We start from the raw sequence: 14,324 nt of genomic DNA, 5'->3' as shown, positions 1-14,324 counted from the left end.
TTTTTCTTTGTCCTTTGTTGTTTGATTAAACACAGACAGACAGCAGGGATATTAGGCTGCTGTCACTTTAAGAGTGAATGCACGGATCTAATATACTGATACACATGCATTTACTTTCTCAACTGTTTATAGACATAATAACCGACTATGTTTCCTAGGATACTTGCTAATTTTTTACATAACTTTGTGCGAATTTGTCCGCTCAAGTGCAAGAAGAAGAAGAAACTCAATTCAGTATCTGCAAGCTGTTTGAGACGCAGCTTTCTGGGTGCAGCGCGCGAATAACAAAATTAGCTCCCCCCTCCTTACGCTTAAATTGTCAAGGCTTAAACTTTCGTGACGATGCAGCGCTGGCCCGTAAACTGTCCAGAGTATCATTGTTTTGTCAATACATTGTTAAAATTAAAAAAAATGTTACCGGCGAACTGCCGCGTAACACCGTTTCACATACTTGCCAACGCCGATTTTTACCGGGTGTTAATTTTAGGCCCTTCTTACAACTGAAAGAAAATGTGTTTTGAAGATTACAAATACGGCCAATAATTGAATAAACATAAAAATAAAACAAACAAATAATTAAATCAAAAACAGTGAATTAACAAATGAAAAGATATAAAGTAAAGGTAAATATCAATATTATTATGTTTACAAATAGAAACACATTTTGCAGCTCTTATTTTTCCAAACATATTATTGTTTTTAGGTAATGTTGAACTTCTGACAAATGCTTATTTCGCCCAACAAGTAACAACCTGGTTCACCGAGTTGTTTACCCCCATGACCTGCTGTCGTAGTAGCAGCCGGAAGTCTGACTCCACCTCCAGTCTGGGTTCCTCGAGCTGTGATTGGCGGAGATGAGTGTGGAGGCGGGGCGGGGTGTAGCGCGCTGTGTGTCCAGTATCTAGGCGGGACGAAATGGTCAGACTGATCAAATAAACTTTTTTACTCACTAGGAAACGGACACATACAACTTTTCCTCAGTTATGCACCAAAGGCAGTTTGTTTCCTCTTTTTATTTATTCACGGTTACTTTAATGTGACTTGGGTTAACTTACAGAAGTGTTGGATCCGAAATTCTTGGAGAACTGCAACTGTAAACGTGTGATACTTACAGTACCTGTAAAGTATTCCTACGGATTTATACAATTTATAGGCACGACCGATGCCGAGTAGTATGTGAGAGAGGTACATTTCTCTTTTTGGGTGAGTAGCTTTTTATATTTTGTCATATTTTTGTAATTTTACTCTGTGTAATGTGAGGTAACGTTAGTTGGCTGTAAGCTTGCGGATACGTTTCAGGATTGTTTGCCTTAGGCTTACTAACATTCGTTTTACTTACTAAAATTAATCGAAAACAAAGTTTTGTTCTATAATGCGTACGTTAATTTCATTTCATTATCATACATTTACCCTTAGGACACACATCACACTGGCGGCTCTCTGGATTTTTAACCCGCGCTAACTGACTGAAACCTCTAGTTTTGTAGTGTTACGAGCCAACATGACTGCAATCTTGATGTAAATACGAACGTATATATGTACATAATTCATTCCCGAGCGCTTATTATATACCACATTCTAATTTAAATGCAATATACAGCAGATAAGTCAATGAGTTATTAGCTACCTATGCTAGTAACGTTAGTCGGGTAAGTTCATTTATAAAACTCGGGAATATTAATAGTTTGTCTAGACTGCTGAATTATTCAAAGCGCAAGACAATCGGGCAGCTAAACGATTTCTTTAAAGTTGTAGTAAAGTTAGTAACTTCCGGATTAAGTCTTTTGCAATCTGCTAGATTCCGCGCCAAGATTTCAAAAAGTGTGTAGGCGCGCGGGACGTGTTGAAGTCCCGCCTCCTCGTGCCCTCTCATTGGCCGCTGTCAGTTTGGGGTGTGTTTTCGTTTAAGGTCTCCATAGCCATTCGATGGAACGCTTGTCAGTTATTGCTAAGCGCAAAAAATCAACACTAAGTTGAAATCAAAATACTTTTTGATTTATGCACATTTATTCATATCTGTTACATTTTTAAAATTAGTTTTAACTGTGTGTGGGTTATACCCGAGGCTGATCTTCACAATGTTGTCTCCAAGACTGTATAATGCTGTGAAGAAACGGTATGATTGATTTATTGTAATTTAAACAGTGTAAGTGAACGTTGATTATTGAAACGTTGCCTCGTGTGTTCGTTTTTTAGGTGGAAAATGTCCAGTACATTATCAGAAGGTCAAAAATTAATCAAGAAGCCTTTAAGAAGTCCATTGAAGGCAACATCAACAAATGACAAGGTCAGTTACAAGTATTTTGGTTTAACAAATGTCAACAAAATAGTGACTTGAAGAACCAGAACAAATTATTGTCCTACTACATGAAAATTAAAAAGTGTGATTATGATCATGATGACCTATTGTGTTTTCTATGGAACAGGGGCATGTTTTTGTCGAACCACAAACACCACTAAAAAACTCAAATAAGGCTTCAGCATCTGAAGCTTCATCACTTGAGAGCCATAGTAACATGGGGCCCCTGACAACACCTACTAAGGGCCTTGAGGCACCGTCTAGCGAGCCCTGGACACCCACCTCCAACCTGAAGATGCTTATCAGTGCGGCCAGTCCTGAGATTCGCAACCGCGAGAAAGAACAAGCCGTGGACAGTGGCGAATCGGAGAACTCACAGGTATCATCAGTACAAGTCTGTGTGTGTAACTCTGTCTCAGTATTTGTTGCAGTTCTTCCTCTGTATTGCTAAACTGCTTTGTTTTCCACTGTCGTGCCACACAGGAGACTGAGCAAGGGGAAGAAGTAGAAAAGCTCCAGATAAGTCGTAAAGACAAAAGCCTTGGTTTGCTGTGTTACAAATTTCTTGCGAGGTACCCAAACTACCCCAATCCTGCTGTAAACAACAAAATCAGCCTCGACGATGTGGCAAACGAACTGAGTAAGTCACTCGCTGATCAAACAAAACTACTTATTTCAGTCATCAATAATGTATGTTTCATCAATCCTAATGGCTTCCATTCTCACTACCCTCTCAGATGTGGAACGACGTCGTATTTACGACATCATGAATGTTCTCGAGAGCCTGAACATGGTCAGCCGGCTGGCCAAGAACTGCTACACGTGGCACGGCCGGGTGAAACTTGCGCAGACACTTGCCGTGCTAAAGCGGGCTGGCAAAGAGAACCGCTATGAGCAACTGATGCACCAGATCCGTCAAAGGAACCTAGAGCGAGAAGAGAGAGAGTTCGACTTGGAGGGAGAGGAGAAGGAGAATGAAGAAATGTCCGGTTTTGATATGGATGGAGACTCTGGTCAAGCAGAGCTTTCAGGAACAGATCCTAAAGCAGGTACAGTAACTATTTCACAGCCTGACATTGGGTCTCATTCATTATTTTGTATTTGTACACACAGGAGAACTGTGTGTTCTTCTCACGAAAAACGTCCGCCTAATTCACAACACATACGTACTAGGGGTGGAACGGTACATGTATTCGTACCGAACCGAAACGGTACGGGCGTCACGGTTCGGTGTACGAATTTACACGGAGAATACACGGTATAAAAATAAATAAAACTCGCGTGAAAATTAATTAATGTAATGCGGAACTACTGTTAGATACGCGGGTTCTCTAGGGACACATAAACTGTACCATCGGCTTAGCTCTGAACGCGCGTTCACTTCAAACGTTGGCTTTATACGCGCGTCCTATTCGCTTTGGACTAGCGTCGAACTAGACGCGATAGAGGCGAATTTAACGCTCTATTCGCGTTTGGTGTGACCGCATAATGAACAGGCTGCGATGTCAAGATTGCAATGCTGGAGTGTGTGTGTGAGAGAGAGGCGCGGCCGCGATCGAACAGTGGAAACATACTCCGTCATTTTGTTCATACAGATCATTAAACCTGCAAAGTTACCTTACTTAAATGTGTGTACACTCGCAATAAAACACAACATTGTGCTTTTGTCACACTGTAAACTCTTGTCAAACTGTAACCTACAACTGTCACCTAACCAAAAACACACACACACACACACACACACTCTCTTTTAAAAGCAAAACATATTTATCCAACTCCATTTCAAAACAGTCTGTGTGTTCCATCTTTTGGACATTCATCGCATTGGTTTTCATTTCTTGTCCTCGGAGCACTAATCTTACACATTCTACATTGATTAAAAAAGAAAATCGAATGTGTTTTTAATGGTAGTATTATTTTATACAGAAATCAATTATTTATAATTCAGATGAGAATAATGTTACATTGTTAATTAATAATGTTAATTAAAATTAAGGAAAACAAATATATTGATCTGAAATATAGCAAATTAATTTTAAATGAATTCAGGTACAATTACCAAACATATCGCAAGGTCTTTTTGTCTTTTTATTAATTTAATTAATAAACTAATTATATAAAACTATTGTCAGTGCACTACAAATAAACTGGTTCTATGCCTTTATTAATAAAACTTATTTAAAAAATACAATGCCTTCTGCATTTGTTTTGCTTTTCCCTCCATTGTACCGAAATCGTACCGAACCGTGATGTCTGAACCGAGGTATGAACCGAACCGTGACTTCTGTGTATCGTTCCACCCCTAATACGTACGCACATAAATTTGTTCTTAATTTTGTTCTAATGTTAATATGGAGTAACGTATTTCCAGAAAATAAGTTAAACTTGACTATAAGTCACTCCAGGTCAAACATCGCAGCTGCTGAAATGCAATTTTTCTTACTGTATATGATGAAATATATTTTAAGGTGTAGATTGTATTTATTTATTTTTTTACTGTACTAAAGCAAAAATCTACCATAATATGTTTGTAGAGATTTAGGAAACATGCTAAGTTCACATACCGTATTTACCGCACTATAAGGCGCACTTAAAAGCCTTTAATTTTCTCAAAAAACGACAGTGCGCCTTATAATTCGGAGCGCCTTATTTATGGATGGTGAACACACGTTCACAAAGACGGGGAGACAGCGCCGGGCGACTTACGCCACTATCTGCCAATGGACCGTGGATGCCTGGGCTGATATATCAGTCTCAACTGTGATCTGAGCTTTCATGAAGGCAGGAATAATCTCTTTATTCAGCCGGCTCACATACCCGTATTTACTTCCTGTTTTCGGTCGAAGTCCACAGTAGTTGATTGTCGAGTTCGCGCGCGACCCGAGTTTTCCTTTAACGTTTGAACAACGTTACCATGGGAGTGAACGGAGTTGTCAGAACGCTTAATAAAGTTTGACTTTATCTGACTGTTTTGTTGACATTCCCTTTAGCACATCTAGTGGATGCATAACGCAAACACAGTCAAACGTTTGACTGCAGTATCTTATGCGCCTTATAATCCGGTGCGCCCTATATATGAGAAATGTTCTAAAATAGGTCATTCATTGAAGGTGCGCCTTATAATCCGGTGCGCCGTATAGTGCGGAAAATACGGTACTTGTTTCTCCGAAAAGCAATTCTAGCCAGTTATTCTACTTCGAGATGTTAGTTCTGTTTGGGAATGTCTGTTTTTGTTTTGGTCTGTGTGATTCCTCACACTGCCAATTTACCCGATAGTATTTCAACACACCTAGTTTGCAGTGGGCAGAAAACGCAGCATATCGCACCCATGGAAGCCAGCAAACAAACTAGGTCAGAGATTGCCGATTCTACCCGACCTTAAAAGCCTCAGCATCCATCTAAAAAGCTCTACGACCAGAGGCGTATTAAAACTCATCATCTCACAGTGTAAGGCTCTCTGTCGTCAATAGCGTTCGTTCCTGTTGCGTGTTCTTAATCTGGCAGCCCACAAGAGCGTTGAGTCTTGAGGAGGACTTGTCGTGAGAAACTTTTGACTGCAGTAACGTTAACCATTTCAACCGCTAGCTGTCAATTTTACATACTGCACATTTAAGATGAAATATATGTCTAACATTTCATCTCAACATGGTTATAATGCCACCCTTCGTAAAATTAGAAAGCTTTTTAGTACGAAAGTAACAAAACAAATCATGATTTGTTCGTTAAAACACAGATTCGTGCTATGCATACTCCGTGAATAAAACCTGTTAACTTTGCCTTTTCCCTGCAGCTTCAGCGAATAGTCGAAAAGACAAATCTCTGAGAGTGATGAGTCAGAAATTCGTCATGTTGTTCCTGGTGTCCAGCCCTCCAGTGGTTAGTCTTGAAATAGCTGCCAAGATCCTCATCGGTGAAGATCAGTTGGTGGATCAGGACAAAAACAAGTTCAAAAGTGAGTGCTGTTCTCATCGTACATATAAAATACACTCTGATCATTGTGACAGTGGAGGGCACTTATGTTTTCCGTTTCATTTGGTGGTTGAAAACCGATACAAATCTTTTAAAAAGTGCATACCGGTAATCAAATGTCCTCAACCAATAAAAACTTGAGTCTATGGCCGTGTGTGTCCACCAAAGCGTTTTTTTCCTGCGGCTAGTGTATTTTTCCAATTGGCGTTTTTTACCAGTCGCCTTGAGTTGAGGAATGTTCAACTTTGAGTAAAACACAGCGCTCATCGCTGTCACTTTTTACCTAACCGTCCAATCACAGTGGAGGAGGGGCGGGACAAATACAACACTGACCAACCTCCAGATTCTGCTTGTGCAACGTCAACAGATGACAACAACAAGCATAATAACGGAACAAAATAATTTAAAAGCAAATACTTTACATTGTATCGACACTTTTAAACAGAAACGATACAGAAACAAACTATTTGTGAGATGAGATACTAGTAACACTTCCTCGGATATTCCATATCATAGCAAGCAAAAAACGCTGCGCTGCCAAAACGCTCAATGCAAATCTCACAGCTAGGTGGCTTCAGTTGGCTAAAAATGCTTTGGTGGTTTACATGACAACGTTTTGAAAAAAAACCAAAAAACTTTTTACTCGTTTTGGCCATTCATTTACATGACAACAGCTTTTTGTGGGCCTGTAAACGGGGTTCAAAGTGCACTTTTTAAAAAATATATACTGTTATCATCTGTAAACTACAAAAAGTTGATGTCATCATGCGTATTACGTGTTCAGTCTATAGGCGCGTAATTTTTCTTTACGAAGTGTCATGTTCACGTCACATCGTTGTCATGTAAACTTACCCTAAAACTCTGTAATTTTCCTGTGATTGTAGTGAAGATTGAACTGATTATTCCTTTTTTCTGTTTGTAGCTAAGATCCGCAGACTTTATGACATTGCAAATGTTCTGAGCAGCCTAGAGCTGATAAAGAAAGTGCATGTGACTGAGGATAGAGGAAGAAAGCCTGCTTTCAAATGGACTGGACCAGAAGACTTACCATCTCCAAAGGGTGAGTGTGACCTGTCTGACTTGTTTATAATCTTAATCAGACTTATGGTGTTTATGATGTAATGTGCATGTTTTCACTTCTTATATCATTTATTGTTATGTTTACAGCTCTGGGGACCTCTACTACATCATCAGCATCACGGCCTCTGGAGTCTCGTTCCTCTGTTGATAACTGTGCTAAAAATCTCTTTTCCTCCCCCGGAACAAAGCGAGGTTTTACCCGCCACCATTCTTTAGTCAAGCTGGTTAAGAGCATACAGAGCGACCGCAGGAAAATAAACTCTGCACCTTCTAGTCCTGTTAAAATGACAGGTGAGCCATTATTGTTGTTTTATCGTAAGCAAGCAACTGACTGATCATCTTCTGTTTTCTGTGGGAATTTTCTATTTTCAGATATCAACTAAGGTCAGTCATTATTAATAGTAAAAGATTCAAGTTTGTCTTCCTCCTGCCTCCCAGCTTGAGATTGTCTCTTTGAAATCGAGAGAGAGAGATATTAATACTTTTAGCAAGGATTCAGCTTTGCATCATCGGAATGTTTTAAAATACACTATTTCAATTACTTTAAGTTGTAATAATTTTTACAATACTACTGTTTCTGAACAACAGCTGAAATGCATCATTTTCCCGTCATCACTGTGAAACTGCTTTGAAACAATCTGTATTTAATAAAGCGCTATATAAATAAATGTGACTTGACTATACTGTATTTTTTATAAAAAATAAACGCAGCCTTGATGAGCGTGTTTTTGATTACTTTCAAAAACATAAAAAGTGGTAACACATTAAGGTTAATCCATTAACTAACAATGAATAATATATTGTAAGCAGCCTTTATTAACCTGTATTGACTAATATTAGTCAATAAATTTTCATGTTAGTTCACAGTGCATTAATTAATGTTAACATACAACATTTGATCTTAAAAATGTATTAGTAAAGGCTAAAATTAACATGAAATAAGATTAATAAATGCTGTAAAAATATTGTTCATTGTTAGTTCATGTTAACTAAAATCTTACAGAGCCAAATAATGTTCTGATAATGAACTAATGATCCATCTCTTGTCTGATAGGTGATTCTGCAAACAGTGAGTTCTACACAAACAAAATGGCCCATCTGGCTGCTATCTGCAAAAAGCAACTAGATGAACAATCGACGTAAGTAAACATAACTTCTGCTTCTTAGAACGGAAAAAAGACGGTGAACTACCAATTTCAGACATAACACCTAAGGATTTGCCTTGCAGGGTCCATCATGTTCAACCGAACAATGAGGTGACGGACGCTCTGAACGCAAGCCCTTCACACTCATCTGAATCCTCGTCTTCTAGCAATCATCAGCCTTATGGGCCTTCAGGAATGCAGATCCCAGTTCTGCCCGCTGGGGCGATCTCATACCTTTCGACTAAGTGTTCCCCGATCATCCCGGTTCTTTTTCCTCAGCACCAGGCAGGTGGGTCATATGCTGTTTACATGCACCCCACCTCTCTAAGACCACAGCCCACCAGCCTAGCGGTCCGTTCAATGACATTTGAGAGCCCAGGGAGTGCAAACGCAAAGACATCACCGGCTGCCATGACTAACAGTAACCAAACCAACCACCAGTCATCACACGGTACAGAGCCGACAAGTCCCCCAACCCTTAAACGAGCATGTGGAGAAAAGAGCTTAGTGGGAAGTCCATCCAAACTGCAGCGGATAGAGCCAAAGGTGAGGTTACTTGATGTGTTCGCTAAAAAATATATAGATATAGAATATTTTGTAAATGTTAACACACGAGAATGAACCTCATTGGTACTTGCTGAAGCTCAAACGTGCTGCATAACATGAGAATGAACCTCATTGGTTCTTGCTAAAGCTCAAACGTGCTGCGTAACACGAGAATGAACCTCATTGGTTCTTGCTAAAGCTCAAACATGCTGCGTAACACGAGAATGAACCTCATTGGTTCTTGCTAAAGCTCAAACGTGCTGCGTAACACGAGAATGAACCTCATTGGTTCTTGCTAAAGCTCAAACATGCTGCGTAACACGAGAATGAACCTCATTGGTTCTTGCTAAAGCTCAAACGTGCTGCGTAACACAAGAATGAACCTCATTGGTTCTTGTTAAAGCTCAAACATGCTGCGTAACACAAGAATGAACCTCATTGGTTCTTGCTAAAGCTCAAACATGCTGCGTAGCACGAGAATGAACCTCATTGGTTCTTGCTAAAGCTCAAACATGCTGCGTAACACGAGAATGAACCTCATTGGTTCTTGCTAAAGCTCAAACATGCTGCGTAACACGAGAATGAACCTCATTGGTTCTTGCTAAAGCTCAAACGTGCTGCGTAACACGAGAATGAACCTCATTGGTTCTTGCTAAAGCTCAAACGTGCTGCGTAACACGAGAATGAACCTCATTGGTTCTTGCTAAAGCTCAAACATGCTGCGTAACACGAGAATGAACCTCATTGGTTCTTGCTAAAGCTCAAACATGCTGCGTAACACGAGAATGAACCTCATTGGTTCTTGCTAAAGCTCAAACATGCTGCGTAACACGAGAATGAACCTCATTGGTTCTTGCTAAAGCTCAAACGTGCTGCGTAACACGAGAATGAACCTCATTGGTTCTTGCTAAAGCTCAAACGTGCTGCGTAACACGAGAATGAACCTCATTGGTTCTTGCTAAAGCTCAAACATGCTGCGTAACACGAGAATGAACCTCATTGGTTCTTGCTAAAGCTCCAACATGCTGCGTAGCACGAGAATGAACCTCATTGGTTCTTACTAAAGCTCAAACGTGCTGCGTAACACGAGAATGAACCTCATTGGTTCCTGAGAACTTCTCGCATGTCAAGCGAACATACTTGAGTTCCGTTTACCACAACTGATATGTGAGATTATGAATGTTTATATGTGAATAAAAGCCTAAATTCAATCTGTTCGTATAAAGTGATCGGGTCTCTTCAGAAATATTGGACTAAACAGCTCGATTCGTTTTACGATCTCTTTATGAACTTTTTGAAGCGTCAAAATGGTAGTTGTGTAGCTGTCAATGGAGGGACAGAAAGCTCTCAGATTTCATTCAAATATCTTCATTTTTGTTTCGAAGATGAACGAAAGTCTTGCTGGTTTGGAACGACATTGGGGTGAAAAACTTCGATTGGCTACATTTAGTAACAATTTCAACCTTCTGGTGTTTGTTTCCTATTAAGAGCGGTTCTCCAAAGCTGTGTGAGATTCTGCAAGCTCGTCTAAAGGCCCGTAGAGGGTCTTTTGTCTCCCACCGGCCTTCCCCGAGAGCCCTGCATCTAGAGTTCACCAAGCCCTGTGAGAACCAGCCTCCCTCATTACCCACCAGCACAGCGCCTCTGGAGCACAGCGTGGAGACCTTCCTGGAGAAGGAGGAGAAGGTTCAGACCTCAGACAACGAGGCAGGACTGACCCCTGTTAGACCACCTCAGTCGCAGGCCCAGAAGATCAGCGTTCCCTTTCAGGACATGGGGCTGCCATCTGGAGCCATGCATACAGAGGTTGGAATCACACATCTTCGAAAATTCCTTATGTAGGAATTATCCTAATTGTTTTAGGTGTGTTTTGCTTTTTATTTTCATTAAAGAGTTACAATCTTGACTGTAATTTCTTTTGTTTGCATCAGACTTTGATCCCTGCAGGTTATTTGATTCCGATCCCTCAGCAGTCCATCCTCAACTTCAGAGATCCACAGTACTCCACTGGAGAAATCTCCAGAGCCTCCACGCCAACATACAATATCTACCACACCCCAAACGCAGGTATGCAAGTACCCAAGATAAGCACCTATCCAGATTCCAGTTATCAATCGGATAGAATCAACATAGATGAGATGTCATATAGTCCAGAATGTTTCACAATAAACATCAGTGAGCATTAGACTAGCCAGGTGAACTTGATTTCACAAAGAACAACATGTTACTGGATCAACATCTTTGTTGATCCTAGAACAATATTCCAAACAACCAATCAGATTAAAGGGAAACGTTTACAGTTTATGTCAGGTTAAGGCTTACAACCAGGGTTAGGTGCTTCTATATCAGTGTTATTCATCTATCATTTCCCTCTGATTTTAGGGATAAGCTATTGGTAGGGTTGGGTTTAGGGCAGGGGTGGGGAACGTTGATCCTGGAGGGCCATTGTCCTGCAGAGTTTAGCTCCAACCCTGAAAAAAACACTCACCTGCCTGTAACTTTAGCAATCCTGAAGACCTTGATTAGCTTCAGGTGTGTTTAATTAGGGTTGGAGCTAAACTCTGCAGGACAATGGCCCTCCAGGATCAACGTTCCCCACCCCTGGTTTAGGGGTAGGGATAGGGTTAGACTAAATTTTGAGACAGGAATGTTGTTCCAGGATCAACAAAATATCTAGGAACATGTATTACTTGGCAAAATCACGGTGACCTACCAAGCCAAATGGGTTTTTGTCCAGAGCGGTATTCATACAGTTAAACTTGCATGTAATGAATTGAACAATCACTGATACAGCCATTCCCATTCTTTCCAGGTTCCAGACCCCATCTTCCTCAAGAAGTTACCCCCACCCGGCTCCCTCTCCACCGGATACCGCACATGTCCCACTTTCCTTCTCACGGCCATCGCATCCACAGCCCCAGTCCTGCTATTCTCAACTTCACACTGCAGAACCTGGGCCTTATCCCCGGCACCACCACACCAAACTCCACTCCTGAGGCGTCCAGCACACTTCCATCTCCCCACCGAGGGCTCCCTCACCAGGGCATGATCTTTGTAAAGCCCCTGTCTCCTGGCCGAGCTCTGCAGCCGGCCTCAATACACGGACAGCCCGTCACCCTCATCAGCATACCACAGGTACAACAACTGCGACGCAATACAATTCTTTGTAAGAGATTATGTACAAGTTACTGCTGATTTATTTATTTATTTTGTGAAATTATATAATGTAAATTAGTATTACCATATATATTAACAATTCATAATATAATGAGTTAAAATATTATAATCTACATTAGACTAGATGGATAACTGTTGAAAATCTTTTTTTGCTTCAAATTAATAAAAATAATTTTAAAAAAACTGGCCAATAACAAAATATCAAATTGTGTTGTGCCTGTAGTATTTTCCTGTTTGAGGTCAGTAAGATTTTATTTTCCTCCAAATAAATAAATAATTTTGTTCAGCAAGGATGAATGAAAAATTGATGAATGTTAAAGTGACAACTACAAAAGATTTTCATTTCAAATAAATGTTTTCCTTTTGAATTTTCTAATCACCAAAAAGAATTATTATTGTTTCCACATAAATATATTAAGCAACACAGCTGTTTTCAACATTGATAATAAGAAATGTTAAACATCAAATCAACATATAAAATGATCTTATTAGAATTATTTATAATGGATTATGTGGCGCTTTGTGTGTGTGTGTGTGTGTGTGTGTGTATAAACTATTGCTTATGTTTAGAATGTCATGGAAAATTGAGAGGCCACACAGCATAAACAAATACAATATTTCTTCGTTTTAATTGTATTGTTTTTATTTTAACATTTTTTACATTTAATCAATTATTATTAATAATTGATTTAATCAATTATTATTGTTTAATGCACTTCATGTTGTTGATAACAAAAATATTTTTTATCGATATAGTATTTGTTTTAAACAAGTCACATCAAAAGTAATCAAATGTGTAACAATAGATTACAATACTAACTACAATTTCAACAATGTAATTGGTATTCAGTAACGGACTACAGTTTGTAAGTAATCTACCCAGCACTGCTCTGAAGACTGGAGTAATGATGCTGACAATTCAGTTTGCCATCACAAATAAATGACATTTCAAAATATATTCAATAGAAACCTTTTATTTTAAATTGTAATAATATTTCACAATATTACTGGATTTCCGATCAAATAAATATTGCCTTGCTGAGCATAAGAGACTTCTTTTAAAAACATTAAAGCTTTTGGACTATAGTCTAATTTCCATATCAGTAACTTTGAGCCTTCCTTGGTTTGTGTGAATAGTCCATGGTTGTTTAAGACAGTAATTTGCATATTTGCTCTCTCTCTCCTGCAGGCTTTAGTAACCACACCTAAAGGCGGTCAAGCCCTCCAGCAGAGTTTCTTTCACACACCCGTCTCCTTCTCTACTGTAAGCAACACCACAGTTCCCAAAAACTTCTACATCCCTCAGAGAAAGCTTGATGTGAGTCCAGAGGACACCTAAGACCTCCACACTTGCAGTCCTTATGCTGCTAAAAAAAACACTGTTCTGTTTGAGCCATTGTGTGTGCTTGTTATTTGTCTTCGAGTGTTTTTATGTTTTTGTCGATTTTATATTGTACTTTACTGTAGGGTCTGCATTAACCACACATAAATCTGTGGTTCTTGGTGCTTTCCACTGCCGAGCCCGAGGAAGGCAGGACAGCATGCAAACATGGTGCTACGCTATTTGACAGGAAGATACTTAAGGGTTTATTTGCTAAATTAAAGTATAATTCAGGTTGTTCTTTCTAAAATGCTGTAAATGTAGGGTTAAAAAAGAAAGAATGAAAAAATATTTGTATGAAATGTTAAAAGGAAATCTAATTTCAGGGATTCTAGAAATTGCCAAAATTGAAAGATTTTGTTGCGAGTGGCATTGACTTAAAGTGTTAAAGTACCACAGTATATTAAATAGCCATAAGTTGGCCATTGTGATATGTTGAATTAATATGGGAGAATGTTAGATTAAGGGTGTTATAAAGTATTGTAGATGTATTGTATTTTATGTTAATGAACTCTAGTAATATTACAATATGCACATCATTTATTTGAACTGCCTTTACAGTTGGATCTATATGAAATAAAGATAAATGAATGTGCTCTACTTTTGTGTTTACTGTGTGTTAATTGTTGGTGAAAAGAAGCCACGCCCCAAATGCACGCTATTGGTTGAGCTGGAAAGAGATTGACGGCGGGCAGACTAATAGTAGTCAATGTGAACATTAAACTAG

General features: G+C 39.3%; 1 protein-coding gene across 2 annotated transcripts; it reads left to right on the top strand.

Moving 5' to 3' along the window:
• Positions 1–898: 898 nt before the first annotated feature.
• e2f8 (E2F transcription factor 8) lies at positions 899–14,197 on the top strand. 2 transcript variants are annotated; one of them, XM_056259199.1, is made up of 14 exons: positions 899–1,203; positions 2,197–2,287; positions 2,427–2,678; positions 2,783–2,939; positions 3,037–3,348; positions 6,090–6,251; positions 7,191–7,328; positions 7,436–7,639; positions 8,403–8,487; positions 8,577–9,039; positions 10,528–10,845; positions 10,971–11,106; positions 11,852–12,174; positions 13,406–14,197. In XM_056259199.1, the coding sequence occupies exons 2-14, from the start codon at positions 2,204–2,206 to the stop codon at positions 13,553–13,555; spliced, it is 2,784 nt and encodes a 927-aa protein (XP_056115174.1). In that variant the 5' UTR covers positions 899–1,203; positions 2,197–2,203; the 3' UTR covers positions 13,556–14,197. The 2 variants fall into 2 exon arrangements, with proteins under 2 accessions (XP_056115174.1, XP_056115175.1); XM_056259200.1 differs by having other exon boundaries at positions 900–1,203; positions 2,792–2,939.
• The last annotated feature ends 127 nt before the right edge of the window (positions 14,198–14,324 follow it).

Source organism: Rhinichthys klamathensis, unplaced genomic scaffold (genome assembly GCF_029890125.1).
Source record: "Rhinichthys klamathensis goyatoka isolate OS25496 unplaced genomic scaffold, OSU_Roscu_1.1 h1tg000165l_1, whole genome shotgun sequence".
Taxonomy (NCBI): Eukaryota; Metazoa; Chordata; class Actinopteri; order Cypriniformes; family Leuciscidae; genus Rhinichthys; species Rhinichthys klamathensis.
This window is presented reverse-complemented; position numbering and strand designations above follow the sequence as displayed.